General features: G+C 40.0%; 1 protein-coding gene across 3 annotated transcripts in view; it reads left to right on the forward strand.

The window, feature by feature from the left end:
* vps13a (vacuolar protein sorting 13 homolog A) overlaps positions 1-23,752 on the forward strand; it is a 307,850-nt gene that overhangs the window by 149,107 nt on the left and 134,991 nt on the right. For all 3 annotated transcript variants that reach the window (XM_063068778.1, XM_063068780.1, XM_063068779.1), the window contains exons 37-42: positions 5,221-5,393; positions 14,531-14,760; positions 14,840-15,072; positions 15,259-15,351; positions 15,445-15,804; positions 19,165-19,266. In XM_063068778.1, coding sequence (XP_062924848.1) covers positions 5,221-5,393; positions 14,531-14,760; positions 14,840-15,072; positions 15,259-15,351; positions 15,445-15,804; positions 19,165-19,266 — 1,191 coding nt within the window. The remainder of the gene's footprint in view (positions 1-5,220; positions 5,394-14,530; positions 14,761-14,839; positions 15,073-15,258; positions 15,352-15,444; positions 15,805-19,164; positions 19,267-23,752) is intronic.

Consider the following 23,752-nt stretch of genomic DNA (forward strand, 5'->3'; position numbering starts at 1 on the left):
AGTCTAACCCTTCTCTCTCACATAGCCCTCCATTTTTTTTTATCACCCATGACGGAGTCTCTAAAATGTCTGTAATGTATCTGGTGTATCTGCATCAACCATCACTCCTGGCAGCATGTTCCATGCATCCCCCACTCTGTATTAACAAAAAAAAAAATCTGACATCACACTTCCCATCCTTCAATAACCTTGAAATTAACCCCCTTCACGTTAGCCATTTCCCCCTGGAAAAGGGTGAAAGGGTAACCAGAATGGGGAAAGGGAAAAAAGAAACTACAGGAGGTTGAAAAAATCAGTGGTCATTCCATCAGATGGAAATGAGGTGTTGCTCCTCCAATCTGAATTTGGCCTCATCAGTAGTAGACCATGGACAGACATGTCAGAATGGGGGACAGGAAATTGAATTGCAATGGAGAGCCACCAGGAGATCCTGCTTCTCTTTGATCTAAGAAAAAAAAGTTTTAAATTGTCAAGCGTGATTTCACTTTCCTTTGCTGATTTTAAACCGACAAAGCTGCCACCCCACCCTCCTCCCCAAACTGTGTCAGGTCTCACTGATGTAGCAAAGGCCACACTAGGCACTCCAAATGTATTAGATGACCTTAATAGACTCACAGGTGAAGTGTTACCTCACATGGAAGGAAGGATTGTTTGAGGCCCTGAATAGTGGTGAGGGAGGAGGTGCAGCACTTGTCATACTTTCAGGATTAAATACCAGGAGAGAGATCAGTGAAGAGGGACGAATGAATTGAGGGAGTCATGTAGAGAGCCAATCCTTATGGAAAGTGGAGGTGGGGTGGGGGGGGGGGAATGAAGAGAAAGATGTGGTTAGTGGTTAATCCCATTGGAAATGTGAATGTTACGGAGAATGATGTGCTAGATATGAGTCTCTTGAATTGTTAAGGACAAGGGGAACCCTATACTTGTTATGACAGTGAGAAGATGAGGTGAATGCAGATGTATGGGAAATGAAGGAGATCTTGTTGAGGGCAGCATCTGGAATTTGATGCTGAAAAGGATGGTGGAAGCAAGCCTTTCAATGGGAATTGGGTAGGTTTTGAATTTTTAGAGCTGTAGTTTTTAAAAATAAAACAGAATATAGGTTTAATTTTTATTTGTTTAGATATGTGGCACACTAACAGGCCCTTCCAGACAATGAGCTCGTGCAAACCAATTATACCCATGAAACCAATTTAACCTACTAACCCATGTCTTTTTGGAATGTGGAGGAAATAGGAGCACCCAGAGGAAACCATAGTCACAAGTTGCATGATTGGCTTTTAAGGAAGCAGAAATAGCAGGTGGTTGAAAGGAGGAGTTTTGGAATTTAATACAACTTACAACTAGATGGTCAAGAAAAATAATAAGGTAGGGAAGAAAAATGGAATGACAATATTTTTGAAATCAGGAAAGGAAAATGAAATCATGCTGGTCAATATTTAGTTTTTTTCTTTGAGAATCTAAAATGAGAATAGATAAAAGTGAAACAATGAATAGTGCATATTGGGATTTCCAGAAGATAATGAAGTGAGAATGATGACTACACAAGATTAGGATTCAAAAAATCAATGTTAAGAGAATTAGTTAATAGATGGTGGAGGAACAGACAAGTCTTTTTCAAGTTAGCGAGTTGTAGGGTGGGGTGAATCGAAGTCTATATTGAGGCACAGGTATGTGTAATTTAAGTATAATGTAAACAGATTTAAGGGTTGTGAATCTTTTGGATTTCTGTACTGAATCGAGCTATGGTTCTTTTGTTCCTAAACACTTCCAAGGCTGAAACAGTTTTCAAGCAAAGGGAATTAAGGGTTATGAGAATTGTTCTTGAAAGCTGACTTGAGACCAGAGAACAGGGCAGCCATGCCCTTATTAAAAAGCAAAGCAAGCTTGAAAAACTCCTCTGCTTCCTGTTCTTGGTTTTACAGCCCTGAAAGAAGCTTTTTTTTTGCTCTCAAAATCTTTGAAGGCCCTTTATTAGTCTCATTCTGCAATCTTTCCCTGTAGCCTTGCAATTGGTTTCTCTTAAATATCTGAGTCCTGGTTGTGTTTCCACATCCTTGCAGATGACAAGTTCTCGATCATAACTACCCTTTGCATGGAGGGTTAAAAACACAGTTCCTCACATGCCACAAGTATCTTTGTTTTGAATTTTAAACCCATGACTCGTTGGCTTTAAACCAATCTCCCTCTATTTATTGCAGCTAAACTAGTCAATATCATGCATCAAATTTGACCACTTTTCAGTGCTGCAAGGAAACATACCATGAGCTTCAGTCCTACTCTGTTCTCCTTCCTTGTCTCTTATTTTCTAACATTGAAGACTATTGGTGCTGATTCCTACTTGAGGGAAAAAAATGAAGTTTCTTCTGTTCTTAACTATTTTCCCTTGTTGTCAATTTTATGTTGTCCATTTTGACTCTTCCCTCTTCCAACTTTTCTACCTCCATATCAAGAAATACATTTACAACTGGTCATCACAAACTGCGTGACTTTCAGTTATCTTGATGACACCTACTTGCACCAGCTTCCTACTTGGAGCCCAGTTTATCCTTCCTGTTCCTCTAGCTCTGTCACATCTGTTCTGATTATACTATTCGTACTAACACTTCCAAGATCTTGTTGGAAACTGCTGAATTTTTAATAATACTTGTTATAAGATTTGTACTTGTTAACAAAATAATGTATTTATGCACATTGACTGGCAGGAAGCGGTATAGCAGCTAAACATAGTTTATCACCCATCTAATTTTTTATTGGCTAAGTTTTAGCACATTAATCATGTGATGTAATTTTTAAATTATATAGCCTATTACCTAGTTTATTCTCTATCTAAGGCATTTCTCTTATCTATATGTGATGGATTTTTCAGAGGGAGGAATTTGGCTGCTTTATTCCTTTTGTCTTACACCTCTCATTTAGTTTGCTTTGTATTAGTAAGTTTGTTTGTGCAATATTCCCTTTACTTGCTAGGAGAATCTCGCTTTTTATAGTTCAGAAAATGAAGGAACATTTATGGTGGCAGTGGTGGAAATGGCTGAGTCTACTACCCTCTGCAGCCTCCAGCAATTTGTTGGAGCCTCCATACTAGGTTGTGATGCAACCAGTCAAAATGCTCTCCACTGTATGTCTGTAGATATTTGCCAGGAACTTGTCTCTGATCACCCTTTCCATCGCTAACCTCTCCGTGAGGACTTGTGCATGTAATCCCAACTTTCCCTTCCTGAAAGTCACAATTAATTCCTTGGTTTTGCTGAAAACAGTCAAATAGCCCAAGACGAGTTTTTTAACTGCCTTAATGGCTATCATCCAGTAGCACTCATGTCTACAGTATTGAAATGCTTTGGGAGGTTTGTCATGGTCAGAATCAACTTGTGCCTCAGCAAGGACCTGAACCCACTGCAATTTACCTATCGCCATAGTAGGTCTATGGCAGACGCAATCTCAATTGCTCTTCATATGGCCTTAGATCACCTGGACAATACAAACACTAATGTCAGGATGCTATTCGTTGACTTTAGCTCAGTGTTTTAACACCATGTCTACAATCCTGATCGATAAGTTAAGGAACCTACGTCTCTGTACCTCCTGCATTTGGATCCTCGACTTCCTAACCGGAAGACCACAATCTGTGCGAATTGATATTACTAACTTCTCCTCGCTGACGATCAACATTGGAGCGCCTCATGGATGTGTGCTTTGCCCACTGCTCTACACTCTCTATACCCATGACTGTGTGGCTGAAATGCCATCTATAAATTTGCTGATGATACAACCATTGTTTGCAGAATCTCTGGAGATGAGAGGGTGTACAGGAGCGAGATATGCCAACTAGCAGAGTGGTGTCGCAGCAACAGCCTTGCACTCATCACCAGTAAGACGAAAGAGCTGACTGTGGACTTCAGGAAGGATAGGACAAGGGATCACAAACCAATCCTCATGGATGGATCAGAAGTAGGGAGAGTGAACAATCCCATGTTCCTGGGTGTCAAGCTCTCTGAGGATCTAGCCTGGTCCCAACATATCAATATACCTATAAAGAAAGAAAGACAGCAGCTGTATTTCATTAGAAGTTTGAGGAAATTTGACTTGTCATCAAAGACACTCAAACTACTACAGATGTACCATGGAGAGCATTCTGACAGGCTGCATCACTGTCTTGTATGGAGGGGGTGGTGCTACTGCACAGGATTGAAAGAAGCTCCAGAAATTCGTAAAATTAGACAGCTCCATATTGGGTGCTATGCAGGACATCTTCAAGGAGCGGTGTCTCAGAAAGACTGTGTCCATCATTAAGGGTTCCCATCACCCAGGGCATGCTCTCTTCTCATTGTTATCATCAGGAAAGGGGGACACAAGCCTGAAGGCACTCACTCAGTTGTTCAGAAACGGCTTCTCCTCTGCCATCTGATTCCTAAATGGACATTGAACCGATGAACGCTACCTCACTTTTAATAGTCTTATTTTTGCTCTATTTTTAATTTAACTATTTTTCAATTTATTTATTTTTTATATTTTCATTTATTGCATTGTACTGCTGCTGCTAAGTTAACAATTTTCATGACATGCTAGTGATATTAAACCTGATTCAGACTCTTTTTCTGAAATAGCCAACCCCATGCCTATCATGTCTACATTGCCCTGTGTAATTTTACCAACAGTGATGTTATCTGCCAGTTTATAGACGCTGTTTGGATTGTCTTGAGTAGGTTTTGAGAGTCATAAGAGTGAAGAAGTTAGTTAAGCATGCATTTTTGACGTGCACTTCTGTTGATTGTCAGTTGTCACTTTTGTTAAGGAAGTTGATCTATTTGCAGAGGAAAGTACAGAAGCCCAGGTTTAGATCTTTGTTTAATACTGAAGGGATGATGGTATTGAATGCCAAACTATAATCAATAAACAGTAGTCTGATGTATGTTTTGATCTTGTGTGGGTGCTTCAAGCAGTGTGCAGAGCCAGTGAGTCAGCTTGTAATGCATGGTAAATGCTCTGACATTTTGTTGATGGGAAAATAAATGCAGCCTAAAATTAGTTTAAAAATTTGAATTGACAAGACTGAGCTATAATCAATATCATTTTGTCTATTGTTCTTTTCCATGACTACATTTCTTCAGGCAGTGGATTCAAACATGCCTAACTTTTGGTTGGGGAGGTGGGAATGTCCATAACTATTTGAAGTAAATGATACAATAAAGTTGTACTTGGTTTTCCCTATTAACCCAGATGAATATTACAAAAGAGCAGAGATCTGAGCAGGACATACTAGCAGAGTTCAAGTTACACACGTTTTCCACTTCTGTCAAGATGTTATCTGATGGCTCCATGAAAGCTGAAGTGAAACTCTATAACTGCATGCTAGATGACAAACGAATGGCAATAGAGAAAGCCACATCAAGGTACTTGTATTGTTTATACACTTCTAGTTTATTTACTTTTTGAATATCAAGTAATTTATCAAAGCAATATTATGATTGTTACTTTGCAGTTATGTTCCTCTTAACTGTTTAACTATCAAAGATTCCTGATCGTGCCTTTGGCCTCCTTTCTGAACTCAAAACTAGTGCAAGTACCTGGAACATGCAAGGAGAGACTTCAGTCATTCACGTGTCAATCTGAAGCATGTTCCAAAAATTTATTTCTGGAGAGTATGAGTGAAGGGCATCGTGATTTGACATTTATTTCCTTATTTTCTTTTGGCCAATATTTGGGCAAAATGTTGAGTCCAAGCTGACCAGAAACTAATGCAGAGAGCCACTGAAGTTTTAATATGTCTATTTTGTTGATTGGCTTTCTTACAAAAAATAACTAATAATTTGTACATATAAAAAGTTAACATAGTTTATTTGTATTTGAACACTTTATAAACTGCTCAGTGATATTTTGTGGTCAATTTCTGACACAAGATATCCTAAATACATTTAATTTGTATTTTAGCATCATTTCAATAGTATTGGCTTTGTTGTTACTCTGAGGTAATTGGATTGTATATTTATATTCTATCTATATTTCTTGCTCTTAAATTTAAGTTGCTCCATTTCTTATATAACCCATACTTAATCCGCTCTTCTCATTAATTATTGCTACCAGCTCTTTCTTCCATAATTTGACGTCTCCGGTATAGCCATGCATTGCCAATTGTTGATCGTTTTAGTGTAAATTGCACATTACTCCAGGATATCCTAAAAAAAAAGATAACCCTGAATTATTTTCCCTGCTACCCAGATTTCTATTGCTCCCTCATCTAATCTCAAAAAATAACTGAAGGATTTCTGCCACTAAGTTTGAATTTATCTCTGCTGGGTATGCCTTCCTTGTCAATGAAGCCAACCTTTCCTACATCATTGCACTTTATGCAATGCAATGCTTCAAAGTGAACCATTGTTTAATTTTGAAGAAAGAATTTTTTCCATGACTCCAAATAACACATAGAAGATTGAGTAGCATATTATTAGTTAAGTGTGAAAGAGAAGCACTGAGAGCTTCAAAGACTCTTCAAAGTCTTGCCCAGATGGTCTGGTTCTGGGATTGATGTATGACGTAGAAATATAATAGGAAAATATATTGTTAATAGTATCATGATGTACTTGGATCGAAGATGCATACATCAGTATGCTCTTTATTGACCACAGCTCAGTTTTCAATACTATCATCCCCTCAAAACTAATCAATAAGCTTCAAGACCTAGGCCTTAATATATCCTTGTGCAACTGGATCCTTGATTTCCTCATTTGCAAACCCCAGTCAGTCCAGATTGGCAACAACCATCTCCGTGATCACCATCAGCACAGGTGCACTTCAAGGCTGTGTTTAGCCCGTTACTTTACTCACTTCATACTTAGAACTGTGAGGCTAAAACACAGCTCCAATGCCATACACACAAAATGCTGGTGGAACACAGCAGGCCAGGCAGCATCTATAGGATGCTGTTATATATAAGTTTGCCGATGACACCACTGTCATAGCCAGATTTTCAATCTCCCTCCTACATGCTGATTTGTCACCACCTTTGATTCAGCCTGAGTGGTGGCACAACAACAACAACAACCTCTTACTGTGTCAGCAAGACCAAAGAGCTGATGATTGAGCAGGAGGAGAAAACCAAAGGACTGGCTTATGGACCTATCGGGGGATCGGAGGCGAAGGGTCAGCAACTTTAAATTCTTTTATGTTATCATTTCAGAGGACCTGCCTTGGACCCAGTAAATAAATGCAGTGACTTCCTTAGGAGTTGGTGAATATTTGGCATGTCATCGAAAATTTTGATAGTTTTCTATAAATGTGCAGTGATTAAGTTAAAAGTTAAAGTCTGTCCCTAGCCTTATAGGCTCATCAGGCCAGTGCTTATGCCAGTTTCCTTGGCATGAAGTGACTGAGTACAAGACTCTTTTTCTCCCCCCCCCCACCCCCAAGATAGGTCGCCAGTCTATCGCGAGGTTAAATGTGCAGTAGAGAGTATATTAACTAATTGCATCACAGCCTGGTATGGAAACACCAATACTCTTGAACAGAAAAGTCTACAGAAAGAAGTGGATACAGCCCAGTCCATCATGGTTAAAGCCCTCCCTGCCATTGAGCACATCTACATGGAGTGCTGTCAAATGGAAGCAGGATTCATCATCAAGGACCCCCCACCATCTAGGCCATGCTCTCTTCTCACCTCTGCCATCAGGAAGGAGGTACAGAAGCCTCAGGACTCACACCACCAAGTTCATGAACAGTTATTACCTATCAACCATCATATTCTTGAGCCAGAGAGGATAACTTCATGCAACTTTACTTACCCCATCACTGAACTGTTTTTACAACCTTGGACTCACTTTCAAGGACTCTTCATCTCATGTTCTTGATAACTATGTTGTCTTTCTGTCCTTCCGTTCTTTGTCCTGCGAGATTCTATTGTATGTTTTATTTTAGTATTTACTATTGGTGCCTGCAAGAAAATGAATCTCAGGGTTGTATATGGTGACATATAAATACTATGATAATAAATTTACTTTGAAGGACCTAATACAAAATGTTGAAAAGTCTATGGTAAAAATAACCTGATTAGGAGAGTTTTCTGTAATATTTCAAATAATTTATTGTGCTTCACTTTATCAAATGCTTTTGTGTAGTCCAGAAAACAAACAAATCTTTTTGCACTTGAATAGCTCATTCTGATAGTATCCTTAACATCAATATTGTGTTTCTTGTACCTTTGTCCTTCGCAAAACCACATTGTTTAGCTATTTCAGCTTGTATCTTACTTTTAGCTCTTGTCATCAAAATGCTTAGAAGTACGGTCCTATGTAATTCACGTTCTATTGCTCCAGGTTTCTTGGGAAGAGGGATTAAATACTGATTTTTTTTCACCTGTTCTGGTATTATTCTAGTCTCATAAATGTCATTAATTAAATCAGTAAGTTTTTCAATTCCATAATCTTCAAGGGCAATAATTTATTCTATTACTAATTCATCAGGGCCTGCTGCCTTTCCTTTCTTCATCTTATTTATTGCATTACGAACTTCAGATTTTAAAATACTTGAACCTTCAATGTTTTTCTTAATTTCTGGTTTTTTGCCTCGATCGTCTTTAAACAATTCCTGAATATACAGGTGTCCCCCACTTTTTGAACGTTTGCTTTACGAAACCTCACTGTTACAAAAGACCTACATTAGTTACCTGTTTTCGCTAACAGAAGGTGTTTTCACTGTTACGAAAAAAGCAGCGCGCGCAAAAAAGGCAGCACGCGATAAAAAGCAGCGTGCGCCCTGAGCAGCTGCTCTCCCCCGGATTCGGAACGGCATTCTCGCCAGCTTTGCTTAAACACACGCCTGTGAGCAGCCGTTTGCAAGATGAGTTCTAAGGTATCGGAAAGACCTGAAGGAGCTCATACGGGTGTTACACTTAGCGTTAAACTAGACATAATTAAGCATTTCGATCGTGGTGAACGAAGTAAGGACAAAGTGAGTTTGGCTTGTGGAAGTTGATGAAGGTGATGTTGAAGAGGTTTTGGCATCCTGTGACCAAGAACTGATAGATGAAGAGCTGATGCAATTGGAAGAGGAAAGGATAACAATCAAAACCGAATGCAGTAGCGAAGTTGTCCAGGAACTGAATGTGAAGCAACTGCGTGAGATTTTCGCTGCAATGATAAAGTACGACTTTAATTTCGAAAGGGTACATCGGTTTAGGGCATATTTGCAGGATGGTTTGAGTGCTTACAAAGAACTGTATGATCTAAAAATGCGCAAGGCTAAGCAGTCAAGCAAGCCTTCCACATCAGCCACAGCAGATGACGAACCTCGACCTTCGATATCGAGGCAGGCAGACATAGGAGAGATGATCTGCCTACCCTCATGGAAACAGCCGAGGAGATGACACCCCAGTGTCCCACCACCCCAACCCCCAGGCCACGGACAGATACCGATCTGCGGAGAATGCAGGGGTAGCTGGGATGCACCCAACACATCTTTAAGAAAAAAGCCAAAATAAACAAGCTAATTAATTAGGGGCCGCTCAGCATGTGAATGTCGCCCAGATCAGGAGGCGAATGCCAATTGCGTCGCCTCTGATCTGGACTGACATTTACGTGCCAGGCAGCACCTAATTAATTAGCTTTTTTTCAGCTTTTTTCTTAAAGATGTGCTGGATGTGTCCTGGCCACCGCTGCACCCCTGCATGCTTCGCGGATTGATATCGGTTCGCTGCCTGGAGGGTGGGGGCCACAGCACCACCCCAACCTCCAACTACTCAGCCTAACACACCATCATCAGTGTGCTCGCTGTCTTCCTGATTCCGGTAAGTGATACTACACTGTACATACATTATTTCTACCTGATATCGGCTGTGTATTTTTACGTGTTATTTGGTATGATTTGGCAGCTTCATAGCTTAATGGTTACTGGAGAGCGCTTGCGCCGTGTTTCTGCCAACGGCGTTTGCATGAGATTTTCGCTACGGAGAACAGTGCAGGCAATTATTGTGGAAAAGTATTTCTACTTTATATAGGCTGTGTATTCATCATATCATTCCTGCTTTTACTATATGTTACTGTTATTTTAGATTTTAAGTGTTATTTGGCATGATTTGGTAGGTTATTTTTGGGTCTGCGAACGCTCACAAATTTTCCCATATAAATAAATGGTAATTGCTTCTTCGCTTTATGACATTCCGGCTTACGAACCGTTTCATAGGAACGCTCTACCTTCGGATGGTGGGGGAAACCTGTACTCAGTCCATCTGTTCATAATCTGATTTTTTTCCATGATAATGGTACCATCCTTTGCTCTCAAACATCCAGCTGAAGAACAGAGGAGCTTTTTACCAGTGATATTCTTGATTTGTTGATGTAAACTGCCGCTGTAAGAATAGATGGAGAAGTGAGTTGGTTTACGAAAATCAAGAGGTATTAGACAAGGGTGTGTTTTCTCCCCTGATTTATTTAATGTGTACAGTGAAACAATGTTACAAAAAATAAGGGACATGTTGGGAATCAAAGTTGGAAGTGAAAACATCAATAATTTCCGATATGCAGATGACACTGTGTTAATTGCAAGTACGGAGGAAGAACTATAAAACTTAATTGATACAATTGTTGAAGAAAGTGCAAAAATGGATCTATAATTCAATTGCAAAAAGACAGAATGTATGGTGATATCCACAAAGAAGGAGAATCCTATCTGCAAGCTGAGAATAAACAGGGAAGACATAAAACAAGTACAGGACCTTTGCTACTTAGGAAGCTGGGTGACATCAGATGGCAGGTGTGACATGGACATCAAAAGAAGAATAGGGGTGGCAAAAAACAAGAATGAAGAGTATACTGACCAATGCTAAACTAGGCATGACAACCTGCCTCAGAGTACTGAAATGTTACATTTATCCAGCTATGTTAATATGGCTCAGAAGGTAGGACAATATCTAGTAACATGAGGAAACGAATTGTAGCAGCAGAGATGTGGTTTTTGAGGAGGATGCAAAGACTATCATGGACAAAACGAATACTAATGAAGATGTCACGAACGGAGCAAAGACAAAAAGAGAAATAATGTATGAGATCATGAAACGGCAATGTAACTTCATTGGACATGTGATTAGGAAAGAGGAGTTAGAATGCGCGGTAATTATGGGAAAGATTGAAGGGAAGAAAGCAAGAGGAAGACAAAAACAAATGTTGATGGAGACAGCAGCCAGAGAACTGGAAATGAATACCAATGAATTGATCCACTTGACCCGAAACAGGAGTGCGTGGGCCATGGCAGTCAAAGCTTAATCTGGGCATGGCACCTGATGATGATGATTAGGAGAGATTAAATTTCAATGACTGATGAGGGGTCTAGTACAGGTGAATCAGAGAAAGAGAAAGTAGCTGAGGAAGTTAGAATATTTGGGAAACTGAAGTTTTGTTGCACAGAAATGTATTTTGGGGATGATGAGAGGTTTATTTAAAAAAAAAGCAGTGAATTGGGCCAGGTTGAAGAATGGAATGTAGATTCAGTCTGTTATACAAATAAAAGCTTCCTTTGATAGAAACATCTAATGTCAGTGGTGGGGAACTATTGGCAATTCTTGAGGACAGAATTCATCCTCATTTTAAATGTAGGTTTTCAGTGCATAGATTTTAAAGTCTAAATTCAACATTCAGGCATTGATGCGCTTGTTTTGCTTGGTGCAGTGTTTCCCTATAGGGTCTAGTTGAAGATTGCCATTTGATATTGTCTTCTTTTGAGGAATGGTAGAATGGAACTCAAGTTTACTATTTGTTCCTCTGAAATTTCACTAGTAACATGAGTTGACAATAGTCTTGTTCTTCTTTCTACTACTATCTTTGTAAAGTACTTCTCCTCTTCCCCTCCACAATAGCTCTGTTTCTGCATTGGGCCGGTATAACCTGGAGATTAATTTGTCATTAATTTTTGCCAGTGCTGGGATGTCATATGAAATTGGGGATTAGAAGTCTTGGCCTCTCGATAATTCTGCCTGGTAGTGTATTTTATTTTTATTCTCAAATAATCTGCCTCCTTGAGCAGCAGTCCAATAATACCATATGGAGTAACTTACATTTTATGGAATTCAGATGCTTTTATTTGATTGATCCCTTTCCAGATATCTGCAAGGGTGGGACTATTGCAAATTTATATCCATTTAACAAGGTAAATCTGCCAAACTATATTCCTAGTACAGGTTTCCCCCGCCATCTGAAGGTAGAGCATTTCTATGAAACGGTTCGTAAGCTGGAATGTCGTAAAGTGAAGAAGCAATTACCATTTATTTAAATGGGAAAAATTTGTCAGCGTCCCCAGACCCAAAAAATAACCTACCAAATCATGCCAAATAACACATAAAACCTAAAATAACAGTAACATATAGTAAAAGCAGGAATGACCCGATAAATACACAGCCTATATAAAGTAGAAATACTTTTCTACAATCATTGCTGCACTGTTTTCTGTAGCAAAAATCTCACGCTAGCGCTCTCAGCAGAAACACTCTCTTCAGTAACCTTTAAGCTATGAAGCTGCCAAATCATACCAAATAACACATAAAAATACACAGCCTATATAAAGTAGAAATAATGTATGTACAGTGTAGTATCACTTACCAGAATCAGGAAGACAGTGCCGAGCACACGGATAATGGCGTGTTAGGCTGAGTCATCGGAGGTTGGGGTGATGCAGTGGTCCCAACCTCCGGGCCTCCGACTGATACCGATCCGCGAAGAATGCAACAGTGCAGCGGTGGCTGAGACGCACCCAACACATCTTTAAGAAAAAAAGCTGAAATAAACAAGCTAATTAATTAAATACCGCCCAGCACGTAATTAATTAGCTTGTTTATTTCAGCTTTTTTCTTAAAGTTGTGTTGGGTGCGCCCCAGCTACAGCTGCATTCTCTGCGGCAATGTATCAGTCCGCGGCCCGGGGATTGGGGTGGTGGGACACTGTGGTGTCATCTCATTGTCGTCTGTTTCCATCAGGACAGGCAGGTTGTGTTGCCCTTAAGGCATTTATTTGACTTTGTTGGGTCTACGTTTTAAATGATTTGGCTGTAACTATTTTCTCGTTAAAGTTAAAGGTTGATAATTATGTTACAGTCTAATAAAGGTAAATTCCTTGTCTATGGTATATCGTGGCATGCGATGACGTCACCTCCGGTTTCACTGCGTCTTGTGTTACTTCCGGTTCAGAGAAGGTGTAAAAGTGGGTGCCATGCGTGCAGCATGATCGTTGAAGAGCTCCGTTTTTACCCACGAAGAAACATTATAGAAGCAACGCCATAAGTTCGTAAGAATGTATTTGAAGTAAAAATATTAACGTGGTTTCTGTTAAGGAAGCGGTGGTTGGGGCGGCGCGCGTGCCGACTTTTCAATTTCAAACAGGGGGTCAGCTCAAGCCCGATGGTGGTTTGACGCAACCCCCTCGCCCGCTACTTCGGGCAGCTGGAGACACTTGCGAAAAGAAGAGAGCACGCATGGTCTCCAGAATGAAACAGACGCTGTATATGTTTGTATTTTTTATCAACAGTTTTCACCATATGATGTTAATGTGGAGGAGTGAACAGTAAATGGTTAATCTTACTACAACTCTGTCTTCATTGGCTCCGGTTTAACTTGGTGTTTAGTCAGAGTTACAACGCACTGCATGAGAACACTACACAGGTCATCTTCTTTTATGTCTGCCTGCCTTGATGTCGAAGGTCGAGGTTCGTCGTCTGCTGTGGCTGATGTGGAAGGCTTGAAAAACGACAGTATGCTTGACTGCTTCGCCTTGTGCATTTTTCTATCATCTCATGCAGTTGCTTCACGTTCAGTTCCTGGATGACTTCACTTTCGGTTCGTTCGCTACTACGTTCAGTTTCGATGGTTATCCTTTCCTCTTCCAATTGCATCAGCTCTTCATCTATCAGTTCTTGGTTATGGGTTGCCAAAACCTCTTCAACATCGTCTTCATCAGCTTCCACAAGCGAAACTCACTTTGTCCTTACTTCGTTCACCACGATCCAAACGCTTATTTATGTCTAGTTTTACGCTAAGTGTAACACCCTTACGAGCTCTTTTAGGCTTTTCCGATACCTTAGAACTTATCTTGCTAACAGCTGCTCACAGGCACGTGTTTAAGCAATGCCGGCTAGAATGCAGTTCTGGGGAGGAGCCTGGCTAGTCGGGGCGCGCACTGCCTTTTTATGCGTGCTGCCTTTTTTCGTAACAGTGAAAACACCTTCTGTTAACGAAAATAGGTAACTAATGTAGGTCTTTCGTAACAGCAAGGTTTCGTAAAGTGAACGTTCGAAAAGCCGGGGACTCTGGTAGATGTAAGATGGCCTGCATTGTAGCCGCTTTGATTTAAGATTGAGGAAATAAAAATTGTGATGTTATTCTGTAGTTTGGATTTGAAACTCATAAAATTAGAAAACATACTTGACATCAGGCACATGTCTAGCAAGGGGGAAAATGCCCATGGTGCTATTCCCAAATATATATTTCCTTTATAATGTCATTATATCTCATTAGTGCTTCCTAATTGAATTTCTACTCTTTCCCCTTCCCTTCCAGAATGGTGGAAATGAAGCTAACAAATAAGAATAATGCAATGATCGACTTCAGTTACAAACAAGGAAGAGAAGGCATGTTTCTAGATGCAATTATACGTGATATCTATGTTTGTGCAAGTATGGAATTTCTACTCACAGTGGTTGACTTCTTTGTACAAGCAAATAATCAGGTCTCTGCAGTGCATACGAACAAACCAACAGCAACACAGACAAAGGATAGAGGAGAAAGAGGTTTGCAAAACATAAGGGCACTTGCATTTCCTTAAAGTTTGTGGAGTGTATGCACTGGCATTCTTTTTTTTTCTTTCAGTGTCATCACAAACTACGTCAAAAATGGAACTCATTGTTCGTGTTCAGAATCCAGAGATCATCCTTGTAGCAGATTTGACAAGAGCAGATGCCCCATCACTGGTGGTGACAGCTCAGTGTGAGGCTGATATTAATAATGATTTGGAAAGTCAAAAAATTACTGCAGCTGTTAAAGATCTAAAAGTAATGGTCTGCCCGTTTCTAAAAGAAAAAAGAAAAAAACAAGTTACCACGGTATATGGAACTTTAAATTTGTTTTTGTACATTAAATCTGCTATTGTGCAATCTTTCAGGCCTACTTTGAAAATAAATCCTATTTTAGAATACCCAAAACCAGTTTAGTTACATTTTACCTTTGTATGTATCACTCTAAATGTAGATCTTTAGTATCACTACATTTTTTCTAATTGAAATATATAGGTCCTTCAACCTTGTAATTTGTTCTTCCGAAGTACACAAGCTGCTTCTGGTCCCATTGAAGTGGAGTTGGCTGTGAAATCACTGATACTGAAAGTAAGGGAGTGTTTTGTTAGTGTGTCATTTTAAAGTTACACAATTTCTAAATGCATTGTTAAACAGGGTGTTTTATGCATATTCATTTCCTAGGTGTCTCCTGTTATTATCAACACGGTGATTACAATAATGTCTGCCTTGACTCCAGCTGCTGATAGTCCACAGGAAAAATGCAACGAGATTCCACTTGACTTGTGGACTAAGAAGGATGTGAAAAATTTAAAATTCTGGTTTTTGGAAGACACAAATAATAATGGAAATAATGATGGCCCAATAAAACAACTAGATACAACAGGAGAGAGCCTAAAAATGACAGTTGAATATGTTTGCCTGACTCTGGAAGCAGGTATTGGACACAGAACTGTTCCAATGCTTTTAGCAAAGTCAACTTTTAAAGGAGACGTGCAGAACTGGAGCACACTCATTAACCTTAAGTGCCATCTTAATTTAGAGGTAGGAAGTTGTTTCGAAAATCTATTGCATGAAACATCTTTTTGTTCTTGAATGTATTAATTTAGTTTCAATTTTGTAATGTTGCACTGGTTCATAATTTTCATAAATAGTTTAATTCTACATGTGGAAATCTGTATTTTTTTCTTGTTAGCTTAAGAGACGCTGCTTTGCTATTCTTGGAATTACTTGAAAACATTAAGAATTATTGCATTTTTAGGAGAGCTTTTTTTTTAGATAAATCATGTAAACTTATGTTCTACGAGACATGACTGAGGACTGAAAAGATCCATTATGTTTTTCAAAGAGGAGCAGGTTTGATCTGGAGTCCACATTTACTTATCAGTATCAAAATAGAGATTGGTTGCTCATCAATTACTTTTATTTACATTAATACTTTTGGCTGACACTTCCACATGGAAACTAAGTAACTGTTAAACCTCTTCAAAAATCTTCAAACAGCAAAGATGCTCTATATGTAATATATCATTATGGTGCGTGCCTGTAAGTTGAGAATCACTTCCCTGCCCTGGTAACATTTCAAGTCACTTCAACAGCACCAGAGTGATACTTGTAGTAAATTTGCACGTAATATATAACTATGACAGCAGGATCCCTGCAGGTAGTATGAGACAAAATAGACCAGAGGTAGATGAGAAAGCATAAGTTGTAAGGTAGATTTAAGGTTTTTATGTACAGATATACTGGAAGAATATTAAATAACAAGGGTGAACTGTGGATAGAGTTAATGTAGGATTACAATATCATGACAAAGGGCAGGAATAGCTTCTAAATGTTGCTAGGTACATGGTGTTCCAGAAATAGGGAAAGGAAGAAAGAAGGGAGAAATGGCATTATTGCTTAATAGAATACTGCAGTGCTGGAAAGAATGCATCTTGGAACATTTGACAAAATCTATCAGTTGTGAATTGGAAACCAATTCATGTACAATGACAGTACTGAGATTATTCTGTAGACCTGCCAACAGCAGGAAATAGTACCAGTGATAAGGAACTCTAAATAAACAGAGGTAGCAATAACATAAGCAAAAATGTGTTTCTCAAATCAGTTCCCAGGTGAAATTTCTTGACTAGTATGTTTCTGACTCAAAAATGAGCCAGGCAAACTGAAGCAAACTTCAGTGGAGAAGCATCTCAGAAATTATGGAGTCATAAGGCTTTAAAATAGTCAAGTGAAACTACATGGATCATTTCAAGGTAAAAAATAGTCAATTAGAGAAAGACTATTTTCAACAAGAGGAAACAGTTGGCCTAGGTAACTTGGAATCAAAGGTTAGATGTGCTACTGCAGTGGGAAGTCTTTAAAGTGGAGATATTTTTCCAGCCTTGGCACTGTTCAACGAAAATTAAAGCCAGAGCTTACAGAATTATGAAATAAAATGAAATGTAACAGAAAACAAAAGAAAATCTGTCAGATTCTTTTAAAAAGTTAGAAAGAAGGAATTACACTAAATTGCTAGGGAAATGAAAAAGGCGAAATTCTGGCAGCAAATATAAATTTGCATGAGCATGTGAGGAGTGAAGTGTTGTAAGGGAGAATGTGTTACTTATTAGAAACTTGATGGGAAATTCACTGGTTCATGTATCTCAAAAGGAACTCCATGTATCAGCCGTGTAGTGATTATAGTCAGTGTAGAATTGGAGCACGTGAGCCTGCCTTGGTTAAATCTCGGATTAACAGAACAAAGGGTAACTGTTGTCTATCTGAACTTTTGCAAGGCCTTTGCCAAGGTAGGCTGATATGGAATCATACGAAATCCAGGGTGAGCTAGCCAAATACAATAGTGGCTTGGTGGGAGGAGTCAGTGGGCTGTTTCAGGGAGGCCTCTGAATAATTATATGCTACAGTGATCAGCGTTGGATCCCCCATTTGTTATATTGATGACTTCGATGTGAATCTAGATTAGGTTAGATTCAACTTTATTGTCATTGTGCCGAGTACAAATACAAAACCAATGAAAATGTAGTTAGCATCTGACCAGAAATGCAAAGAATAGTGTTATTTACAAAATAACTGCGAATAAAAAGTAAGTGCTACAGCACACAAATATAAAAGTACTGAGACAGTACAATATGGGTGCAATACTGCTTAGTGCTATGATGTGAGGTTCAGCAGGCTCACAGCCTCGGGGAAGAAGCTCTTCCTGTGCGTGCTGGTGCGGGAGCGGAGGCTCCTGTAGCACCTACTGGATGGGAAGAGAGTAATAAGCCCATGGTTAGGGTGAGATGCATCCTTGATAATGCTTTTCGCCCTGCCCAGGCAGCATTTATGGTAGATGTTCTCAATGGTGGGCAATTGGGTGCCGATAATCCGCTGGGCAGTTTTCACCACACGCTGGAGTGCTTTGCGGTCTGATGCGGGACAATTGCCATACCACACTGAGATGCAGTTGGTATGCAGTTGGTGAGTATGCTCTCAATGGTACACCAGTAAAAGTCCATCAGTATCCTGGGACAGAGGTGAGCTTTCTTGATGTTCCGCAGGAAATAAAGGCACTGTTGCACCTTTTTGATCAGGATGGAGGAGTTCAGGGACCAGATGAGATCCTTGGAAATGTGGACACCAAGGAATTTGAAGCTTGAATGTAGGTGGCTTGATTAAGTTCGGAAATAGCACCAAAACTGTTGGTGTGGTGGACATTAAAGTTACAACAGGGTTTAGATCAACCAGGAGAATGGGCCAAGGAATGGCAGAAGGAATTGAATTGGGAAGTTAAACCAAGGTTAGATATAAACAGTGAATGGCAGAGCCATAGTGAACCTGGTTGAGTGTTGTAGAAAAGAGAGCAAGGGATGTAAGTACACAATTCCCTGAATGTGATGTCCCAGTTTGACAGTGGTAGTCCTTCATCAGTTGACCTATTGAATTCAAGAGCTTGAAATTTGGAGCAGGGTCACTCTGTTACGGCTGGGCAAGGCATTGGTGAGACCACACTTGGAGTATTTTATGCCCTTTTGATTGGTGTGCTGAATGAATGATGTGATTAAGCAAGAGAGGGTGCAGAAGAGATTCACAAGCATGTTGTTGGGACTAGAATGGATGGGCTCTAGCCTGTAAATTACTTGTCTAATCTTAATGAATTGGTAGAATATTGCTTAATGGAATTATGTGTTCTTTGTTTTTCTTTCTTTTCTTTATGTGCTTATAGATTTGTTTTTATGCTACCTGTGGACTCTGTTCAGCTCCAACCTAGAGCTGCAGTTTGAGTTACAAAGGACAATTTCTTGAGATTAATTGATTTATACTCTATTATTCTCCTTTTTTAGGAAGCAAATAGGTGTCTATTTAAACCTATACAGTGTTGTTGTAAACTGTGGTAAACATAATACATTTTTTCACAAGGTACATTACTACAATGAAGTACTTGCTGTATGGGAGCCACTACTTGAACCACTAGAGATTGAAAACAGTGATGAATTTCGACCTTGGGAGCTTGGGATCAAAGTATGTTTGTTCAATTTAATTATCTGTCTAAAATGTATTGATTCAGATAGTTACCGAAACAATTTATTTCAATCAAGAATGCAATTAATGTTAGGAAGTTTAGTTTGTTCCTAATTATGGGTCCTGAATTTAAGAGTAAATCATTTTGCTGGTTGAGTGTTACATGAAGATTAGAATGTGTAAAGATGCCAACTTTTCTTCTTTGACATGAAGTTGTACACCAATCTGGTTGTTTCATGGTTACAGCTACTGAGTACATCTCTTCAGCAAGTAGGTCAAGATTTACTTAATTTTTTTAAGTCAGCAGCTGCCTGAGTGGAATTTAAACACATGTTTATAAATTAACCATCCCATACATGGTCTGCTAGTCAATTATCTTAACCTTTATGCTACTGTCCCAAATTACACTGAGAAAGAGTTTAAAACTCCTTGGGTTTAAAACTTAATTGTATAATGATATTTTGTGTTTCCATGATAGGCAACTAGAATTTGTTTTTGCCCCTCAGATACAAACATGGTAGCACTTGATGCTGAACCAAAGCAATTAAGCTGGTAATTAAATCCCCAGCCAAGCTAATCCTTTCTGCCAACACAATGCCCATATCTCATCATTTATGTGACCCAAGACTCCAATTTTAAACAAAACTCTTGCCCTGCACATCTCCTTTGAACTTTTTACCTCTCCTTGATTGCTAGCCCTCTAATATTAGATATTTTACTGGGTGTGTTTTTATAGACCACCCAATAGTAACAGGGACATCGAAGAGCAGATAGGGAGACAGATTCTGGAAAGGTGTAATAATAACAGGGTTGTCGTGGTGGGAGATTTTAATTTCCCAAATATTGATTGGCATCTCCCTAGAGCAAGGGGTTTAGATTGGGTGGAGTTTGTTAGGTGTGTTCAGGAATGTTTCCTGACACAATATGTAGATAAGCCTACAAGAGGAGAGGCTGTACTTGATCTGGTATTGGGAAATGAACGTGGTCAGGTGTTAGGTGTCTCAGTGGGAGAGCATTTTGGAGATGGAGATCACAATTCTATCTCCTTTATCATAGCATTGGAGAGGGATAGGAACCGACAAGTTAGGAAAGCGTTTAGTTGGAGTAAGAGGAAATAGGAAGCTATCAGGCAGGAACTTGGAAGCATAAATTGGGAACAGATATTATCAGGGAGATGTATGGTAGAAATGTGGCAAATATTCAGGGGATATTTCCGTGCCGTTCTGCGTAGGTACTCTCCAATGAGACAGGGAAAGGATGGTAGGGTACAGGAACCATGGTGTACAAAGGCTGTTGAAAATCTAGTCAAGAAGAAGAGAAAAGCTTACGAAAGGTTCAAAAAACTAAGTAATGATAGAGATCTAGAAAATTATAAGGCCAGCAGGAAGGAGCTTAAGAATGAAATTAGGAGAACCGGAAGGGGCTATGAGAAGGCCTTGGCGAACAGGATTAAGGAAAAACCCAAAGCATTCTACATGTATGTGAAGAACAAGAGGATAAGACATGAGTGAATAGGACCAATCAAGTGTGCCAGTGGAAAAGTGCGTATGGAACCGGAGGAGGTAGCAGAGGTGCTAAATGAATACGTTGCTTCAGTATTCACTACTGGAAAGGACCTTGGTGATTGTAGGGATGACTTACAATGGACTGAAAAGCTTGAGCATATAGTCATTAAGAAAGAGAATGTGCTGGAGCTTTTGGAAAGCATCAAGTTGGATAAGTCACCGGGACCAGACGAGATATACCCCAAGCTACTGTGGGAGGAGATTGCTGAGCCTCTGTTAATGATTTTTGCATCATCAATGGGGATGGGAGAGGTTCTGGAGGATTGGAGGGCTGCAGATGTTCTTCCCTTATTCAAGAAAGGGAGTAGAGATAGCCCAGGAAATTATAGACCAGTGGTTGGTAAGTTGATGGCGAAGATCTTGAGAGGCAGGATTTGTGAACATTTGGAGAGGCATAATATGATTAGGAATAGTCAGCATGGCTTTGTCAAAGGCAGATCGTGCCTTACGAGCCTGATTGAATTTTTTGAAGATATGACTAAGCACATTTATGAAGGTAGAGCAGTAGATGTAGTGTATATGGATTTCAGCAAGGCATTTGATAAGGGACTGCATGCAAGGCTTATTGAGAAAGTAAGGAGGTATGGGATCCAAGGGGACATTGCTTTGTGGGTCCAGTATTGAATTGCCCACAGAAGGCAAAGGGTGGTTGTAAATGGGTCATATTTTGCATGGAGGTCGATGACCAGTAGTGTGCCTCAGGGATCTGTACCGGGACCCTTTCTCCTAGTGATTTTTATAAATGACCTGGATGAGGAAGTCGAGGGATGGGTTAGTAAATTTCCTGATGACACAAATGTTGGGAGTTTTGTGGATAGTGTGGAGGGCTGTCAGAGGTTACCAGCGGGACATTGGTAGGATGCAAAACTGGGCTGAGAAGTGACAAATGGAGTTCAATCCAGATAAGTGTGAGGTGGTTCATTTTGGTAGGTCAAATATGATGACAGAATATAGTATTAATGGGAAGACTCTTGACAGTGTGGAGGATCAGAGGGATCTTGGTGTCCGAGTCCATAGGACACTCAAAGCTTCTGTGCAGATTGACTCTGTGGTTAAGAAGGCATACAGTGTATTGGCCTTCATCAGTCGTGGGATTGAGTTTAAGAGCCGAGCGGTAATGTTACAGCTGTATAGGACCCTGATCAGACCCCACTTGGAGTGCTGTTCTGGTCACCTCACTACAGGAAGGATGTGGAAACTATAGAAAGGGTGCAGAGGAGATTAACAAGGATGCTGCCTGGATTGGGGAGCATGCCTTATGAGAATAGGTTGAGTGAACTCGGTCCTTTCTCTTTGGATGATGAGAAGTGACCGGACAGAGGTGTATAAGATGATGAGAGGCATTGATCATGTGTATAGTCTGAGGCTTTTTCCCAGGGCTGAAATGGGTAACAAGAGAGGGCACAGTTTTAAGGTGCTTGGAAGTAGGAACAGAAGAGATGTCAGAGGTAAGTTTGTTGCGCAGGGAATGGTAAGTGTGTGGAATGGGCTGCTGGCGACTGTGGTGGAGGTGGATACAATAGGGTCTTGTAAGAGACTCCTGGATAGGTATATAGAGCTTAGAAAAATAGAGGGCTATGGGTAACCCAAGATAATTTCTAAAGTAAGGACATGTTTGGCACAGCATTATGGGCCAAAGTACCTGTATTATGCTGTAGGTTTTCTGTGTTTTTGATCCAGGGGATGAAGATACTGATTGTCTACTCTATCAATGCCTATCACAATCTTAATTTTTTATCAGTTCAACTCAAAGAAAGCAACCCAAGTTTGTCCAAGTTCTCCTGAGAACACAAGCCCTCTAATACAGATAACATTCTGCTAAACTTCTGCATTCTTTCCAAAGCCTCCACATCCTTTCTGTAATATAATAATTCAGATGCAAATTTACTAGAGGTTGCATCTTACCAGAGCGCTCAAAAAAGGTTCACCAACCCTTTCATGTGTCCCTCCCAATGTCCTAGGCACTTGGCTGAACAGCAGCACTGATTCTTCTTGATGACCTTGCTATACTGGCCAGTTCTTGGCAACCTAACACCAATCAGCCCATCTTTTTCATAGTTGTTTTCATTTGAACTTGTAGCTTAATGCTTTAACATTTGTAATAAAACACTGAAAATTGTAAGTGTAGTAAGAGCTTTACTAATATAATATGAAAGTCAAGATATTTAGTTACCTGACATTATTTCACTATTATTTCACTGGTGTCATTATACACCAGTCATTGAAAGTGGGCATGCAGGTACAGCAGGCGGTGAAAAAGGCAAATGGTATGCTGGCATTTATAGCGAGAGGATTCGAGTACAGGAGCAGGGAGGTACTACTGCAGTTGTACAAGGCCTTGGTGAGACCACACCTGGAGTATTGTGTGCAGTTTTGGTCCCCTAATCTGAGGAAAGACATCCTTGCCATAGAGGGAATACAAAGAAGGTTCACCAGATTGATTCCTGGGATGGCAGGACTTTCATATGAAGAAAGACTGGATGAACTGGGCTTGTACTCGTTGGAATTTAGAAGATTGAGGGGGGATCTGATTGAAACATATAAGATCCTAAAGGGATTGGACAGGCTAGATGCAGGAAGATTGTTCCCGATGTTGGGGAAGTCCAGAACGAGGGGTCACAGTTTGAGGATAGAGGGGAAGCCTTTTAGGACCGAGATTAGGAAAACCTTCTTCACACAGAGAGTGGTGAATCTGTGGAATTCTCTGCCACAGGAAACTGTTGAGGCCAGTTCATTGGCTATGTTTAAGAGGGAGTTAGATATGGCCCTTGTGGCTACAGGGGTCAGGGGGTATGGAGGGAAGGCTGGGGCGGGGTTCTGAGTTGGATGATCAGCCATGATCATAATAAATGGCGGTGCAGGCTCGAAGGGCCGAATGGCCTACTCCTGCACCTATTTTCTATGTTTCTATTTCTTTATCC

The sequence above is a fragment of the Mobula hypostoma genome, chromosome 16, assembly GCF_963921235.1.
Source record: "Mobula hypostoma chromosome 16, sMobHyp1.1, whole genome shotgun sequence".
In the NCBI taxonomy this organism is placed as follows: Eukaryota; Metazoa; Chordata; class Chondrichthyes; order Myliobatiformes; family Myliobatidae; genus Mobula; species Mobula hypostoma.